This window comes from Silene latifolia, chromosome X (assembly GCF_048544455.1).
Source record: "Silene latifolia isolate original U9 population chromosome X, ASM4854445v1, whole genome shotgun sequence".
NCBI classification, from domain to species: Eukaryota; Viridiplantae; Streptophyta; class Magnoliopsida; order Caryophyllales; family Caryophyllaceae; genus Silene; species Silene latifolia.
In genome coordinates this window covers 279,862,543-279,879,459 of record NC_133537.1, presented here as the reverse complement: position 1 = coordinate 279,879,459, position 16,917 = coordinate 279,862,543, and the positions used below count along the sequence as shown (strand labels likewise).

The 16,917-nt window shown below is 29.5% G+C and overlaps 1 protein-coding gene across 1 annotated transcript; it reads right to left on the bottom strand.

The window, feature by feature from the left end:
* Positions 1 to 5,558: 5,558 nt before the first annotated feature.
* Positions 5,559 to 6,908, bottom strand: LOC141620183 (uncharacterized). The gene has a single exon (XM_074437118.1). It carries the CDS (start codon positions 6,906 to 6,908, stop codon positions 5,559 to 5,561), a length of 1,350 nt encoding a protein of 449 aa, XP_074293219.1.
* Positions 6,909 to 16,917: the final 10,009 nt, after the last annotated feature.

Genomic DNA, 16,917 nt, shown 5'->3' with positions numbered 1-16,917 from the left:
AATTAAATTTATTGTGTATATACACTTTAACTCATGGGTGTCTTTATCTTGTCTTAACATTGCATCCCAAAAACGAGAATATGATTCTCTTTTTAAACAAAATAGTTTGTGTTCAGTATAACCTGTTTTGGGGATGAACTTCCAAATCCAGGGAATAGAAAATTCAATAAAGAAATTCATTTGAATAATGCCAGGGATATCATCCTGACCAGTTCTTGGAAGTAAATCTTTCCACTCATCATAAAGATCTTTAAACATTTGTGGTAGGATATTCATTAGTTCCATAAAATTGCCACCATTTAATTAACCAAGTTGGTAGATTTTGATCAAAAACTTCAGGGTAAATTTTTATTAGCCATGTATGGCTTTTTTGTAGGGTTTTCATATAAGAAAACTTTGTCAAAAGCCTGGATATAATCCCAGTAATTGTAGTCAATTTTGATATTATTTTTGTTTATCAAAGTTTTGGAAGTAGATGGAGTTATTCCCCATTCTTCAATGGATATTATCCTTTTGATATTAATTTTTGAAAATTTCCAGAAATTTCCTGGATCCTCAAAATGCTTAAAATTGCATTCATTTTCAGTGAGGATTCCTTCATAAAAATTTCGACTTTTATAAGTCTCCATAGGATACTGATTATTTGTTAAATATCGATTATATAATAACCAGGGATTATCTTCCCATTTTTTGTCAGAATTTTGGAGTATAATTATCTCCCTTTCCTCTGGTGATTTCACCATTTTCTCTTTTTCATCAAGAGAATCTTCCATAATTTTTCTGAAAGATGGAGAACTTATATTAAGTTCTTTTTGTTTCCATATTTGGAATTCATCAAATTCTTCTTTTGTGATATTATCACATAAATTCTTGGCTATTAGCCTTATACCACCATATTGTGCCAAAGTATTACTTGGTCTTATATAACCAGATGATGAACCTGGTCCTGGGTTATTCCCATATTTGATAATTTCGGATGATTGTCCTGGGTTATTCCCATATCTGATAATTTCGGATGAATGTCTTCCTCTCCCTCTATTAGAAGGATAAGAAAAGCGGCCACGGCCACGGCCTCGACCAAAATCCATTCCTGAAACAAATAACAAACTCTTATAGAGTTAAATACTCCCTTGTTAAAAAATCAGGGAGGTGATTATCAGATCCTTTTTTATAATGTATTTCAAAATCAAAAGGGGCTAAATGAGCTTGCCACCTTGCAAACATTTGTTTGGAAACATCATGTTTAAAATCTTTTTGAAACATAAATTTCGCAGAACTACAATCAGTTCTAATTGTAAATTTTTGGTTATATAAATCATTTTGAAATTTTAAAACACATCTGACTATGGCTAAAACTTCTTTAGCAACAGTTGCATAATGGGATTGTGCAGAATTCCATTTTCCTGAATAGAATCGGACTAAAAATTCCTGTTTATTATTGGGATCAATTTGTTTAAGAATCCCTCCATAACCAATGTCTGAAGCATCAGTCTCCACTATTTTTTCCCAATGAGGATTTGCCAAACTAAGGCATGGTAAAGATATAACTTTACTCTTAATTTTCCTGACAGCTTTAGTGTGATCATTAGACCAAGCACAGGGATTCTTCTTCAACCTGTCATATAAAATAGCTGTGTCTTTTGCCAAATCATCATAATATGGTGAAATATAATTTACACTTCCTAAGAATCTTTGAAGTTGGGTTTTATCAGTAATTTCATCTGGGAATTTAGATCCAAATTCAATGCTTCTATTGATTGGAATAATTTGGCCTTTCTCAATATTATGACCCAAAAATCTGACTTTAGTCTGAAATAAAGACATTTTAGTTTTAGAAATTACTAAACCATTAGATATGACAATTTTTTTGAAAATATCTAAATGCTTAAAATGTTCTTCTATATTCATAGAGAAGACGAGAATGTCATCAATATAAACTATGATAAAATGACTATAATTGTTAAAAATATCATTCATAATTTTTTGGAATTCCGATGGAGCATTTTTTAAACCAAAAGGCATAACATGCCATTCATATTGTCCAAAAGGAACAATAAAAGCAGTTTTTATATCTCTCTTCATCAATCAATTTGAATCGCTAATAACTTGATTTTAAATCAAATTTAGAAAATATGAGAGCTTTATACAAACGATCTAATAAATCTTTTTTATTAGGTATTGGATATCTAATCCATTTTAAAACTTTATTTAAAGGTTTATAATTAATAACTAATCTAGGAACTCCTCGTTCCTTTTCAGCATTTTTGTTAACATAAAAAGCTGTACATGACCAAGGTGATTTGGGTGGTCCAATAAGATTTTTCTCTATAAGAGAACTTATTTCTTTTTTGCAAAATTCCAAATATTTGGAATTCATTTGGCAAGGTCTAGCCTTGGTAGGAACATTTTCTTCCCTAAAATCTTCTTCATAAAGAAGATTTACTATATGCTTCTTTCTATTCCAAAAAGCATTAGGATGATCATTGCAAATAGATAGAGAAAATTGGTTTTCAATATCGATAATTTTTTTCTTTAATTTAGGATTTTTTAGTTTTTGATCTATAGTTAAAATATTAACTTCATGTTTTAAAAAACTTAATTGATTTTCTTTTAAAGAGATTTTACTATAAATTTCATTTATAGCCTTCATAAAGGGTTTCATGATGAAACTAAAAGTAATAGTTTTTCCCTGATAATTTGCAGTTAAATTCTTATTATCTGCAGTAAAAGGATAAATTTTTGTTATAAAAGGTGTTCCAAGAATAATAGGAACTGATAGTTTATTTTTAACTAAAAGAAAGCTTAAAGGAATGCAGGTGTTATTAACACATATATCAGCTTTTAGGAGTTTAAATTCAATATCTAATTTATCTCCTCCTGCCTGAGATAAACTATGAGTAGTTTTAACAAAATATCTAGAGTCAATTTCTCCTTCTTGTATAACATTTAAGTCTGCTCCAGTGTCAATTAAAGCAATAAATTCTTTAGAAAATTGATTATTAATCCTGAGTAAGATCTTAACATACCATTTTTGGCCAGCAACCATATTTATGGTTTGGAGAAACTTTTTATTTCTCTCTATTTCTGGGGGTGTATCAACAAGTTGCATAGCTTGATCTTTACCATCTAAGTTAGGGATAAAGTCAGGGATAGGAATATCATGGTTATCAACCTTTTTACCTTTAGATTCCTGATCATTATTTATCAAATCATGTTGAAAAATAAAAAGTTTTTCAAGATTAGAAATTCTTATATCATTTCTTTGTTCTTCAGTTTTAAGATGTTTGATTTCAGATTTTAAATTATCCATTTCTTTCAAAATATCTAGTAAAGAAGAAGGACTAGAAGTTGTATTTTTATTTTGAAGACGTTTATAAACTTCATTTAAGGAATAAGGTTTTTCCTCTGTAATATTCTTATTCTTGTCATTTTCAAAATTATTATGAGAAGTGCTAGGTATATTTTCAATAATTTGAGATCTTAATTCTGCATTTGGGATAGCTTTTAACATATCCAACCAATTATTATTGGTGAGAACTTGAATTTTTGCATCATGAAAATTGGATAAAAGATTAAAGAATTCATCTTTTTTAGGATTAATACAAATTTTTCCCTGTCCACATGGTTCACATTCCGAACTGGTAGTTGCAGAACTACTATCTGTATAAAAAGAATCATCTTTCAGAATTTTTAAATTATTACTAGAATTACTAGAATCATCTGACAAAGTTTCAGTTCCACTTTGTAGATCTTGTTCATTAAGAAATAATTTTGAAATTTTATCTTTAAGATCATCATTTATATCCAAATTATTGATTTGTTTTTGAGTCCATCAATTGTTTGCCATATGACCCTTTTTATTACATTTGTAACATCTTATTTTCTTTGGAGGTATATAATCTCTTTTTCTGTAATGTTTTTTATGAAATTTTCTCTGATTTTTTCGATGAGTTTTTTCTTCTAATTTTTCTTTAGAATATCTTTTCTTTTTATATCTAGGATAATAAGTTTTATCCTTACCTTTGTGTTGTTTTCTACGAGAAGTAGAAGGCATATCCATACCAAATTGTTCACAAAATTCACCTAATTGATTTCTTTCAATAATATTCTGGTGCTTGAGTTGTTGATTTAATTTAATCTCATTACAAAGGTTTATACCTTCTGCCGTACAAGCTTTAATAAGGTGACCATAATTATATTGTTCATAATAAATAGAAGGATTATCTCCTCGAAGAATCTTTCTGATTCTTTCAGCAAATAAATGTGGTAAACCATCAATAAATTTGGCTTTCCAATGAGAGCTATTGCATTCAGGTAAAAGCATAACTCTGCTAAGAAAGGTGTCTTTGTACCACCTAAAATCAGTTAAAGTTTTACATCTAAAATTTTATAAAAGAGTTCTTGTTGAATCATAATTATTCCCATATTGACCAGTAAAATGTTCAAGTATATTGACCAGTAAAGTGTAAACCGCAGTTTCTATGACCGTTTCATTTTTAATTTCTGTGGCTGTAAGAATAGCTAATTTTTGATCGTCAGTGAGGTAATTATCCCACCATCCTTTAAGTTGACCTGTAAATCCTGATATTATCATTTTAGCAACCAGGGGCGGAGCCAGGATTTCAAATATGGGGTAGCGAAAAATATGCATTGCAAATATATGACAAAAAATATATTTCATCCGACAATAATTTTAGCCATAAGATTACAAAATACAAATTTGATGCGAAAAAGCTACTCTAATCTTAGCCGACGAGTTCTCATATTTTGATAATGATTTATAATTTCATCGTCGGTAAGATTACAAAATATATCCTTTTCTATAAAAGTAACTAAATAATCATTCAACAATTCATCTCCCATACTATTGCGAAGTTTATTCTTTATGTATGTCATCGCCGAAAAAGCTCTTTCAACACTTGCAGTCGCCACGGGAAGAACTAATACAAGTTTAAGAAGCAAGTAGACCTTCGAATGTATCAAATGTTTCTTGGTCTCAACAAGCTTGATAGAAAGCTCGTTTAGATTCTTCAAATTCCAAAATCTTTCGTCATGACGGATATCTTCAAAGTAATTTTTAAGTTGATATTCAAAGTGTAACAAATCAGCTTTTGAAAATTCACTTGAATAATAGTGAGCAAGACGGAGCAACTTGCTAACATCAAATGAAGAAAATTGATCATTAGGACTGAAACAAGACATACAAACAAGTAATGTCTTACTTACCTCATCAAACCTACTTTTGTTAATTTCGTGCAAAATTTGATCTATCACGCAGAGAAAAATATCAATCCGAAAGTGCTCATCATTATCCACTTCTTTTCTACCACGCTTGTACCTTCCCGGAGCCACGTAAATATCACTCATGATAGGAACAAAAATATCATACTTATCACAAAATGATTTCACCTTTTCCATATGAGTATCCCAACCATCATCTCTTATCTTTTGCAAATTCTTTTTGGTGACATCAACAAGTGCCATAGCATTTACAATATCTTGATTTTTCTTTTGTAAAGCTAAGTTCAACTCATTAGTAATACCCAAAATAGTAATCATCAATTGTCCAATGAAAACAAAATCAAATGTTCGCATAGTATGTGCCGTTTCTCTACCTTTACTAGCTCAAGACCATCACAAAAATCACCAATGGCTTCAAGAACATCCAGAACGATGGAAAATGAAGAAAACACACTCAAAATGGTTTTAAAGTGAGATCCCCAACGAGTATCACCCGGTCTATTTAAACCCTTTTCTTGATTTAAGCCACTCCATGATGCAACTTCACCCATTTGTAATGCTTTCTCAAGATGTTCTGCTTGTTTATCTCTAAATATTTCTTTACGTTTAGGTGAAGATGCAATCACATTTAGTAAAATAGCAAGTGAATCAAAAAGTTCACTACAATCAACATTTTTCTTAGCCACCGCAATAAGAGTTAGCTGAAGTTGGTGAGCAAAACAATGAACATAATAAGCACATGGAGACTCATTCATGATTAAACTTTTAAGACCGTTAATAGAACCCCGCATATTGCTAGGACCATCATAACCTTGACCTCTAACACTCGACAAAGTAAGAGAATTCACAAGAAGCAGTTGTTGTATTGCAGCTTTAAGTGTTAAAGAAGTAGTGTTACCCACATGCACAATACCCAGGAACCTCTCTACAACCGCTCCTCTTTTATCAACATATCGCAAGCAAAGAGACATTTGCTCTTTATATGCTATATCAGCCGACTCATCTGCAAGAATACCAAAAAAGCCACCATCTAACTCTTCAATAATTTTTTTGGTTGTCTCTTTTGCAAAAACACTTATGATATCCCTTTGAATATCAGGGGAGGTAAGTGTACAATTTCCAGGTGTTTTTAATACGGGAGCTCTAGGCGTATTTTTGTCACGCTTGGTAAATATTTTCACAAGTTCAAGATAATTTCCTTGGTTCAATGATTTTCCACTTTCATCATGACCACGAGATGCCAATCCTTGTAAACAAATAAATCTCAATGCTTCAATTGAATTTTCTAACCGAATGCGATAGTCACTTTTAGCTTCATTTGTAAACTTTTCAAAGCAACAAGCTATAGAGGACTTTTGTTTGTTGAATATATCAAAATTCTTCATAGCATTGTTATGAGCGCTCATATGATTACCAACATGCTTATCAAAGGCACTACTTTTACTCCATGTTCTAAAACCCCCATTAACAAAAGCATCACCTCCACAAGCGCTATCATTCTTAAATAAATAACAAACAAAGCAATACGCTGCATCCTTTTCTATACTATACTCAAGCCAAGGCTTATACTTTTCAAACCATTTACGAACAAAGTTACGCTTAGTTTTAGGAAATGTGTAGTTACTAGGCTGACAAGGACCCCTCCGAATATATTCTCGTCTTATCATATCACGATCATTTATGTGAAAATCAGTTAATTTTCTTCTTAATCCGGGATCTTTGGGAAGAGATATCACATCAAAATCACTCAACCTATCTAAAATTGGACTAGTAAAAGGATTTGAACTACCTCCCAATTCGGTTTCTCCTCAATATTAGTTTCAGGATCATCACCCGAGAGAGTTGAATCAGGTGGATTTGGTGTATGTGTATCATCATTGCATTGTCTTTTTGCAAAAAAACTCGTAATAGTCGGCGTACTAATTCTCTTCATCCCTGAAATTCAACAAGATTTAATATTAAAATACAATTTTAATCATTCACTAGATAAAAAATGCTTCCATTTGATATACACTTTTTTTTTCAATCAAACTATAATTCGATTTTCGTTTTATTGTTTTACAATTTACTTAGTTTATACAACTTTCTTTTGATATCCAAACTGTGATTATAATTAATTTTTAGTACAAATATTAAAATTAGTTCTAACTTCTAAGATGATGAACATATAAATTAATAGATCTCTATTCTCTAAGTAGACAAGTCTCATTTATAATCTCAAATTATGAAAAAACAATTATTCAATATAAATATAATCTATAACAAAATTAACAAATTTGTAAAATATAAACTAAATAAAAAAAGATGATTTATACATACCTCAAATGAAAGAAAAGAAAGATGGATGGATGAATTGGGGGTTGTGCTTGTGCGTAAGATTGGTGGAAGAGTAGAGAAAAATCAATGCTTTTTTTTATTATGTGTTTACACGTAAATTAGTATAATATTAGGAAAGATAAAATATTTGAGAGAATTAAGGAAGATTGAAAGTCAGTTGGCTTTTTTTCTAGGGAAATACTAATTGCCTTATTTGTGTTATATTCTTTCCTTTTATTTATCTATATATTTTAAATGGGGTAGCATAAAAAAAATATTCTCTTTTTTTTTTTTTTGAAAGTGGGGTAGCATGTGCTACCCCATGCTACTATACTACCTACGCCACTGTTAGCAACATTAGAATCACTATTATTTGCATTTTTACAACATTGAGAATACATAAGCATTCTATGACAATGGTTATGAATTTGTTTTTCAGCAAAATAATCTATATTCCATTCGTAAATATCAGTTCCACGATAACTGTTACCGATAATTTCAGCGTTTTCTTCCTGCATAATATCTACATGTGAAGGTCGTTTATTATAATACAAAGTATTAATAGGTTTTTGACCCCATTTATTTCTTGTGACAACATTCAAATTATCTTTGAAATCTGGATATAATTCTTCATTTAAAGTATTTAAACTTAATTGAGAAATCTTTTCAGCTAACTTACTTATTAGCTGTTCATTTTTAATATCAGATTGAAATTTAAAACTTTTTATTTCAGGAGGACTTTTGATAATAGGAACCAGCTCTTGTGAAGAAGAAGAAGAATGATCTTCAGCTTTGGTATTCTAGATAACTTGATTAAGAAGATTAATGACTTTATTAGTTTTATGATGTAAATATGTAATATGTTCACCAAGAATTTTTAAAGATATATTAGCATAATTATTCTGCTCAATTAAAGAATTTAAATGATTAGTAGTTGTTGTAATAGTTCCATTTTCATAAATTTTTGAAAGGGGCATGTAAGAACACCCGTCTAATTTAAACTTTTTAAGAGGAGGATAGACTCCCTTAACCTTATTTCCATTGAGAAGTTCAAAATTTCTTTCCAGGATAGTCAAATGATTATATAAATAAGTTGAACAATACCAAGGGACAAAATAAATAATTTCATTTACTGACCTGCAGTATTCATAAAACTCATCTTGCAAAATATCTTGCTGTTCTTCATCAAAATTATGAAAAAAACAAGTTCTAAATTTTTCCCAAATAGGAGATTGAAATTCATTACTAATTAATTTTCTGGTTGTTGAACCAGGAGAAAAATCTAGTAAGGTCGTATTAATCATCAGTATAACTCATTTGAGACAATGTGTCTGCTTCCTTCTTAGGATGTCGTCTTATAATTTTATCAGAATCCATTCTTAAAACATCTTCATTTGTTTCAATAAGATCTTCATCTCTTAATTGAGAAGTTGAACACCTAGATGTACTAGGCATGTCTAAATCTTGATCAAGGGCTGAAATAAAAGTCCTATTAGAAAAAGATCTAGTCATTCTAGAAGTACTACTTCTTGGTCGAATATGATTGTTACCAAAATTTAAAGTAACAGCTCCTTCAGGAGTTTGTTGTACATCAAGTAAATTAGTCTCCATAATCGGTTGAGGAGGCATAGCCTGAGTAATCGTCCAATTTTCAGGAAAAGATATTTCTTCCCATTTAATAGCCTTTCTAGTAGTGATATTAGATCTGTTACAATTGGTTTCAATAATAATAGTTTCATTTATAGCTTTATTAGCTAATCTACAGTGAGGATTTAACGTATATAAAGGTTTATAATAAATCCTGTAGCAAATACAAATTAATTCAGATCCTTTAGCATAATTGTAACCATGAGTTTTAACATTCAAAGTTAAAGCATCTAATATATTAGTATCTGTCAAAGATAATTGTAAATTTGGATAAACGTCAAAATAGACTGGACCATGAGCTAAGCTGGATTTAACAACTCCAATAATTGACTTTTGCCAATTCAAATTTCGCCATCTAAGGTCGCAATAAAACTTTCCGTAATCCTTCCGAGTTAAAGGTTTAAAAGCCACTTGAACTAAACCAATATGAATAAATTGATGTTTAGATTTTCTTAGTGGTTCTAGGTCATTATTATTTAAAAGTTGGAGATACATTTCTTCATTATTCAGAGAAATAGATTCCTCTGTGGTTTTAACTCGTGTTTTTAACCCAATATATTCAAAAATCCATAATTATAAATTGTTCTTTTGCTAACTTCTGGAATAGTCCATTTATTTAGCAAATCTAAATTCTGAGGATATTCAACCTCTTCAGTCATACTGTTCTTTACAGTAGACTTACTCGTATTAAAACCGTGTAAACTCATAAGATAAGATTGTTGAATTATGACTTAACTATCATACATTATATATACTTCCATGGCTCTGATACCAAGTTAGGTAAATTTTGGTAACAATCATATTCGACCAAGAAGTAGTACTTCTAGAATGACTAGATCTTTTTCTAATAGGACTTTTATTTCAGCCCTTGATCAAGATTTAGACATGCCTAGTACATCTAGATATCACTACTAGAAAGGCTATTAAATGGGAAGAAATATCTTTTCCTGAAAATTGGACGATTACTCAGGCTATGCCTCCATATATATATATATATATATATATATAGAATTAGGATCACATGAGTCCACCCTATCTTTTTGAGTCCGTGAGTCCATGATATAATATCACACGTTATATTAAATAATATCACAGCTTACAGTATCACACGTTATACTAAACAATATCACATCTGAAAAAAAAAAAACTTTCTGAAAAAAAAAAATTGAAAAAGAAAATCGTGATATTGTTTTGTAATACAATATCACACGTTATGCTAAACAATATCACACGTTATACTAAACAATATCACAGCTTTCACGAAAAAAAAATTGTTAAAAAAAATTTCGAAAAAAAATTTTGAAAAAAAAAATTCGAAAAAAAAAATTGAAATTTTTTTTTTCGAAAAGGCCTTGACTGCATACTTGACTTCTTATTAATTAGAAAACTATTAACACAAATTACTGGGTGGGTATACAATATACCTCTATGGAGCATTGGCTGTCAGGTCCGAAATTTACCTTCTACCTGTTTAAATGCAATAATCCATGAACCGGTGATAATGTTAGCCTGTTAGGTGCAATGGGGCCGTTAACGCACAGGTGAGCCATTGGTTAAGCACTTAAATGTGCAGAATTTTGATTGTCTGCTAATAATCGAGTTCAAGATTGGCTTCGCATGTTTGTGTTGGCTCATTTACAAGGTCCACTAAACGCCTTTGGCTTGAACTATGTACAGTAGCCAATTGAAGATTTAAAGCGAAGCTTTGATAAGATTGTGACTACTCCCTCTCTTCAGATTATTATTTAGTTACATTTGCTTAATTGCTTTTGGTATAAGGACTAGGGAAACCGGGATTGGACCATTTATGGCTTCTTAGTTTTGCATGACTTGTGTGCTAAATTATACTACTCCATAAGTGGAATAGTGGATGATGAAGTTACGTATTGAAAACATTCTCAAAATATAAAAAATAATGATGACATTTTTCTCAAAATATGAAAAGAACACACACAGCAAAGAGAATGCGGAAGATGAGATTTGTGGCGTGGAACGAAGACACGTGTGTAGCTGAAAATGCTGAAATTGACATTAATGACTACTTGCAGAATTAATCTCCCGAGAACTTAAACCCAAGTCCTGAGCTACAATGGCCGAGCTCAAACAGGTTACCATCTCAAGACAATATCATACGTTATACTAAACAATATCACAGCTTACAAGGAAAAAAAAAAATTGTTAAAAAAAATTGTCGAAAAAAAAAATTCGAAAAAAAAAATTTTCGAAAAAAAAAATTTATTTTGAAAAAAAAAATTTCGTGATATTGTTTTGTATAGTGCGTGATATTGTTTTATGGGTACCATGACTAAATATTTAGGTGACTTTTAACCTGGATCCCACTCTCTATATATATATATATATATATATATATATATATATGCATCACATGCAAATTAGAAACGCGTTAATCTGGCAATTTTAACTAATCGGTGTAAGGAAGATAAAAAAAGAAGAATTGCATTATCATCAAGCCTTCTCCTTTCGTTGATTCATTGATGACGTATAGTTGACGTTGTACCCATAAATTCCTAGCAGGCTACATATGTTCTGGGTTCATGCCACTTATTTACCATTACCATTTCTTAAAGTCAATGGCTTGTTTTAATGTCAATCCTTTTAATTATGGAATAAAACAAAGCAACAAAGCGACTAACTAACTACTCGTATAGTCACATAATAATTATTGTGTAAGACTATTTCACGATATAAGATCATTGTTCGTTTTTAAATTAAAACACCCATATAATGATAGTAATAACAATGTTTATAACCACAATGAAACTGTCATACCTCAAAATTTAAGTTATAATATATTTTACTTAATGTAATTATGTCAAGAAGTTGCTATATATAAGTTTTTTACTAAACTAGTTTTTGTACCGTGCAATGTACGAGCTAGTTTTCGTACTTTAGTACATGTTCTATTGTTTCGGTGCATTTGAAAATACTTGGCCTTATTTTTATCTGGCAAAGAAATAAAAGAATCGATATCTAATTCTATTCCTTAATACATAACAACTTTAGTGAGAAGAGAAATGTAAGATAATGAACATGTAATAACTAAATCAATGGATAATAACAATATTTTATCATAATTTTACATATAACTTAACGACTTAATGACTCACATAATATACCCATTTATAATCTTAATTTTGTATCAACGTTACTCGTAAGTTTATTTTTCTAATTATTTGAGCCATTTTCTAAATATTGGACTCCTTACTATAATAGGGAGTGATATACATAAGAGTGTTATACATTATTGTCTCAACTTTTTTGTTTATGGAATTTACAAAAACGGCCGATAAAAGTTAAAATTTTGTACATACACATTATTGAATTTATAGGGCCAGACTTGGCTCCTTATTATGTTTTACCACAAGCAAGTGTTTCACATTAATAAAATAAGGAGAGAGTGGTAGTGTTATTTCCTCAAACTCTTTTATCTTTTACTCGTTTATTTTCACAACTTAACTATTAGTTTTATGGATCGATATTTCTATACAATAAACATGGTTTATAGCGAAAGACCTAAATAATATATTTTAACTATTAGCAAGAAGCTAAGAGCATGTGACTTATGCGAATAAAAAATTTAGAATCAATACGAATTAGATAAATATAACGATGAAATATAATTATATAACTCTTGTTCTTGATGAACTTTTATGTGAGCCATTTTAACAACTATTCCGATAAATTCCAAGAAAATTGGATACATATTTTTAAAATGTCACATTTTATGTTCTAATAATATACTCCGTGATACATATAAGATTAGATTTGAGAGAAAAGTAAGATGATATTATAAGGAGGAAAATTCTAGAGGGGAATTCCAATAATTATTATTAGTAGTATAAGATGGGCAAAACTAACTGCACGTTTTATGGAATCACACAATAAAATAGAGATTTATGCATATACAATTCCAAACATAGATGTTTCTTCTTCATTAATCCAAGATTGTAATAAAAACCAATACTATATACTCCGTAAGAACTATTACATTTCCTAATTAATGAGAATAGAAAGTAAACACAAATCATTTTAAAAAAAACATTTATCCAATAATTATTGTGAATTACATAAGAATATATTTGATGTAAAACAAAAATTATTTGAAGGCTTAAAGCATTGGAAATCGGCACACGAATTGGAGAATATATATCGATTTTTTTACCAATAATCATGCAAAATATTTACTCTGCTTATAACACTATTAAAATGTCAAATTGACATCTTTGCAACATATTTCATTACTTTGACTAAGCATATTGATTTGTAACCTGTTAAACAAAATTAAAATAGAAGAGAAGTGTTACATACGGAACTAAAGTGTATGAAATAGTGAAAGACAATATATAACACTTTGACTAAGCAAATTAATTTGTAAGCTGTTAGACAAAATTAAAATAGAAGAGAAGTGTTACATACGGAACTAAAGTGTATGAAATAGTGAAAGACAATATAGTACAATTTACAAACATTTAGCAATTGATATTTCTATGATTAGAATATATAATATATAATGTAAAGCGTCAACCACTTATTTGAGATTCATGCTACCATTTGATATTCCATATACACTAATATAGAAAAACAAAAGCCGACAAATATGAAAAAGTCATTCAAACCAAACATAAATAGGTAAAGAAGATTCATCCCTACAAATACCAATTTCATGCAGTGTTATTGATATGTGAGTATATGTCATCGTCCTGCAATTTGAAAACACAAAACTAATAAATAAGATTCTAATTAATTCAATATATAATAAAGAAAAAATGTTAAAAAAATAATTTACTTATCTATGCATATTTTGCATACCAATTTTTTTTTACTAAAATGGAATTATGATTATTATATAATGGTGAGGGGAAAGCAAAAAGGTCATCATTATATGAAGGTAATAAAGTTAAATAAATAGGTAAATTGATAACCAAAATTATGAGATGGAGATAAAAGGTTTGCATCAATTGTTTATTTTTTATTTTTATTTTTTTTAATGTGTGTGTTGCGACTTATATTTTTTTTAGCAAAAAGATTTTCTTTACTTATAAGCGCATGTCACATATGACAATCGAAAATGACCTTTTTTTTATAGCACATGGCTTAGTGAGATGTTTAGTCTTGCATTTTTATAATATTGTATAGAAATGACATGGAACTATTTATTTGAAAATTAAAATAGTGGTACAAAATTAACTATATTATTTGTACAGCCAATGTCAATACTTTTGTAGTCCGTTTTTTTTTCCACCAAGTATAGTACGAAAGTACGTGATTGTATGGACAATTCTAGTCTTACAACTTTAACACTATCGTTATATAAACTTGAGAATATAAGGATCAATATTCACATTAGCTAAACATAATTGTACTTTTGTATTATATTTTTAATTTACATACCATAAACTTAAAAACCAATAAATTATTTTAAAACTCAATTCTTTAATAAAAAATAAAACCTTAACATTAAAATTTCAACATTTACTTTTATGTTTTATTGTTGTTAATTAATTTACTCTTGAAATGAAAAGACAAAGTTTAATGTTTGTTATAGTCACACATTTATGTTTAATATTCCAGATTCTTTTTTCTTTTTTTTTTTTTTTTAAAAAAAAAGACAGTGATGATGTGGCTTGTTAAATCTCTATTAAAAATGAGAATGGTGAGTTTTGGTGCTTTGCATTGTCTTTTTATATTATCTATTTATAATTTATTGTGTGAAACGATCTCACATTCGAAAACGGTCCAATTATGTAAGAAGACAACTTATTTACTACCAATAAATCAAATAATAACTTATTTACTACCAATAAATTAAAGAAATAGATACAAAAATGAATTGCCTCACAGTATAAAACCGTCTTATTTCATAATTTGCGTTTCTTTTAAATTATATTTTATATAACTTATCTACTTTTTACTAAAAAAGAAAATTTAATTGAGTTAGGTTAAGGATAATTGGAATAGGGAGTGGGTGGCAACAGGCAAACATCATATAAACTTGTTTACTCACGTGTCAAGCATTAGATAAGTTATTTTGTTTTTTACTTTTTTTAGGAAAAGATAAGTAATTTTATTTGAGTAAATGAAAGATGTACCTACTTTTAATTACCTCCATACCGGCGATAAGCTTACACCCCCACATGTTTCAACTTTCAAGAATGTCTCTATAATCCATTGAGACGTGAAGTTAACTAAAATCAATGGCTCAAATGACCAGCCTTCTTTTATTTCAGTCATTATTCTAATCTTCTTTCACTCTTTCCCTCAACCCAACTCCATTATACCATATGCATCACATTACCATTGTCAAGTTACTCGTCCATCATCAAATACCAACAGCCATTGCTACAATCACTACCCATCACAATAACTACCATCACCATTGTAAAATTAATTGTTCTTTTTGTATTTGGATGACCAAATTTTGATGCATGTTCTGAAACATTAGTTAGATGGATGGATGTTCATTGGCCTTGTACCCATTATATATGTAATTAGGATGTTGATAAACCCATCATCTATGTACTATAGTCTATATTATACCCCATATGAGATGAATAATAAGTATCTCTCTTCCCTCTCTCAATCTATTTTCCTATTTTCTTTTAAGTTCTCTGTACAATTTTTTCTCTATTTCTTATTATATAACACGTTATGATCAGCACGAAATCTAGCCGATTGAGCATACTGACACGCCTAAAAGGTCGCTATTTAAGACGGCCAAATTAACAATTTATATACCACAATACGTACTAATTAATACTAATTATAAACTAGTAAAGTTGCAAGCAATGGGATCGAACCCAAGAGAAGGGGGGTTTTGCAATGGTTAATTTAAAAGAGCAACTAGAACAATTGTGACAAATTAACAAGTATGTAAAAAGGGGGGGTTTTTGGTTTGGTTTTCAAGACAACAAAAGGAAATTCAAACAAGAGTGTGTAACAAGTAATCGAACAAACAAGTTCTAAGATGGAAATTTATCAAGTTTAAGAGAGACTTAATCCAACTCAATAAAGTGAGACACTTTGGTTAGTAAAACCACAAAATCAATCCTTTGATAGTTTGATTAAATATTATCACCTTATTGTGGAGATTATTCTCCTAAATCTCCTTAATAATGGTTAAATGACAAGGAAATCACACTTAATCAAATAACCCAACTTATCAATCCTACCAAGTAGAAATCACATACATTGGTTAAATTAATAAGAAGATAAAAGCATTAGAGATTCAATCAGGGTAATTAGACACAATGAAAACACGATTAATGCCTAATTATAAGTTAATCCTTTACTTGCTAATTAAGCCAAGAAGAAATCACATTCCTTAGCAAAATAACAAGGTGTAGCAAAGATGAGATTACAAGGAAATCACACTTAATAATCCCAACAACAATAAATTAAGAAACTAGATTAATTAAGCAACAAGGAAATCACACTTAATTACTCAATTTAAACAAGGTTACCAAAATTCAATCAATAAACAAAAAAGGATTAACAATGATAATGAAAATTAAGGAAAGATTAGGAGTCTTACAACCAAAGATTACACCTTTGAGTCGGATTAAGAAGAGGAGATTAGTTCTCCATAGTAGATCTAAACCCAATCAAAAGATGAATAATTCCCAAAATTACAACTTGATTAATCAAAATAAATATAAGATGTGTTAACCTAGAGGAAAACACACTATATATAGT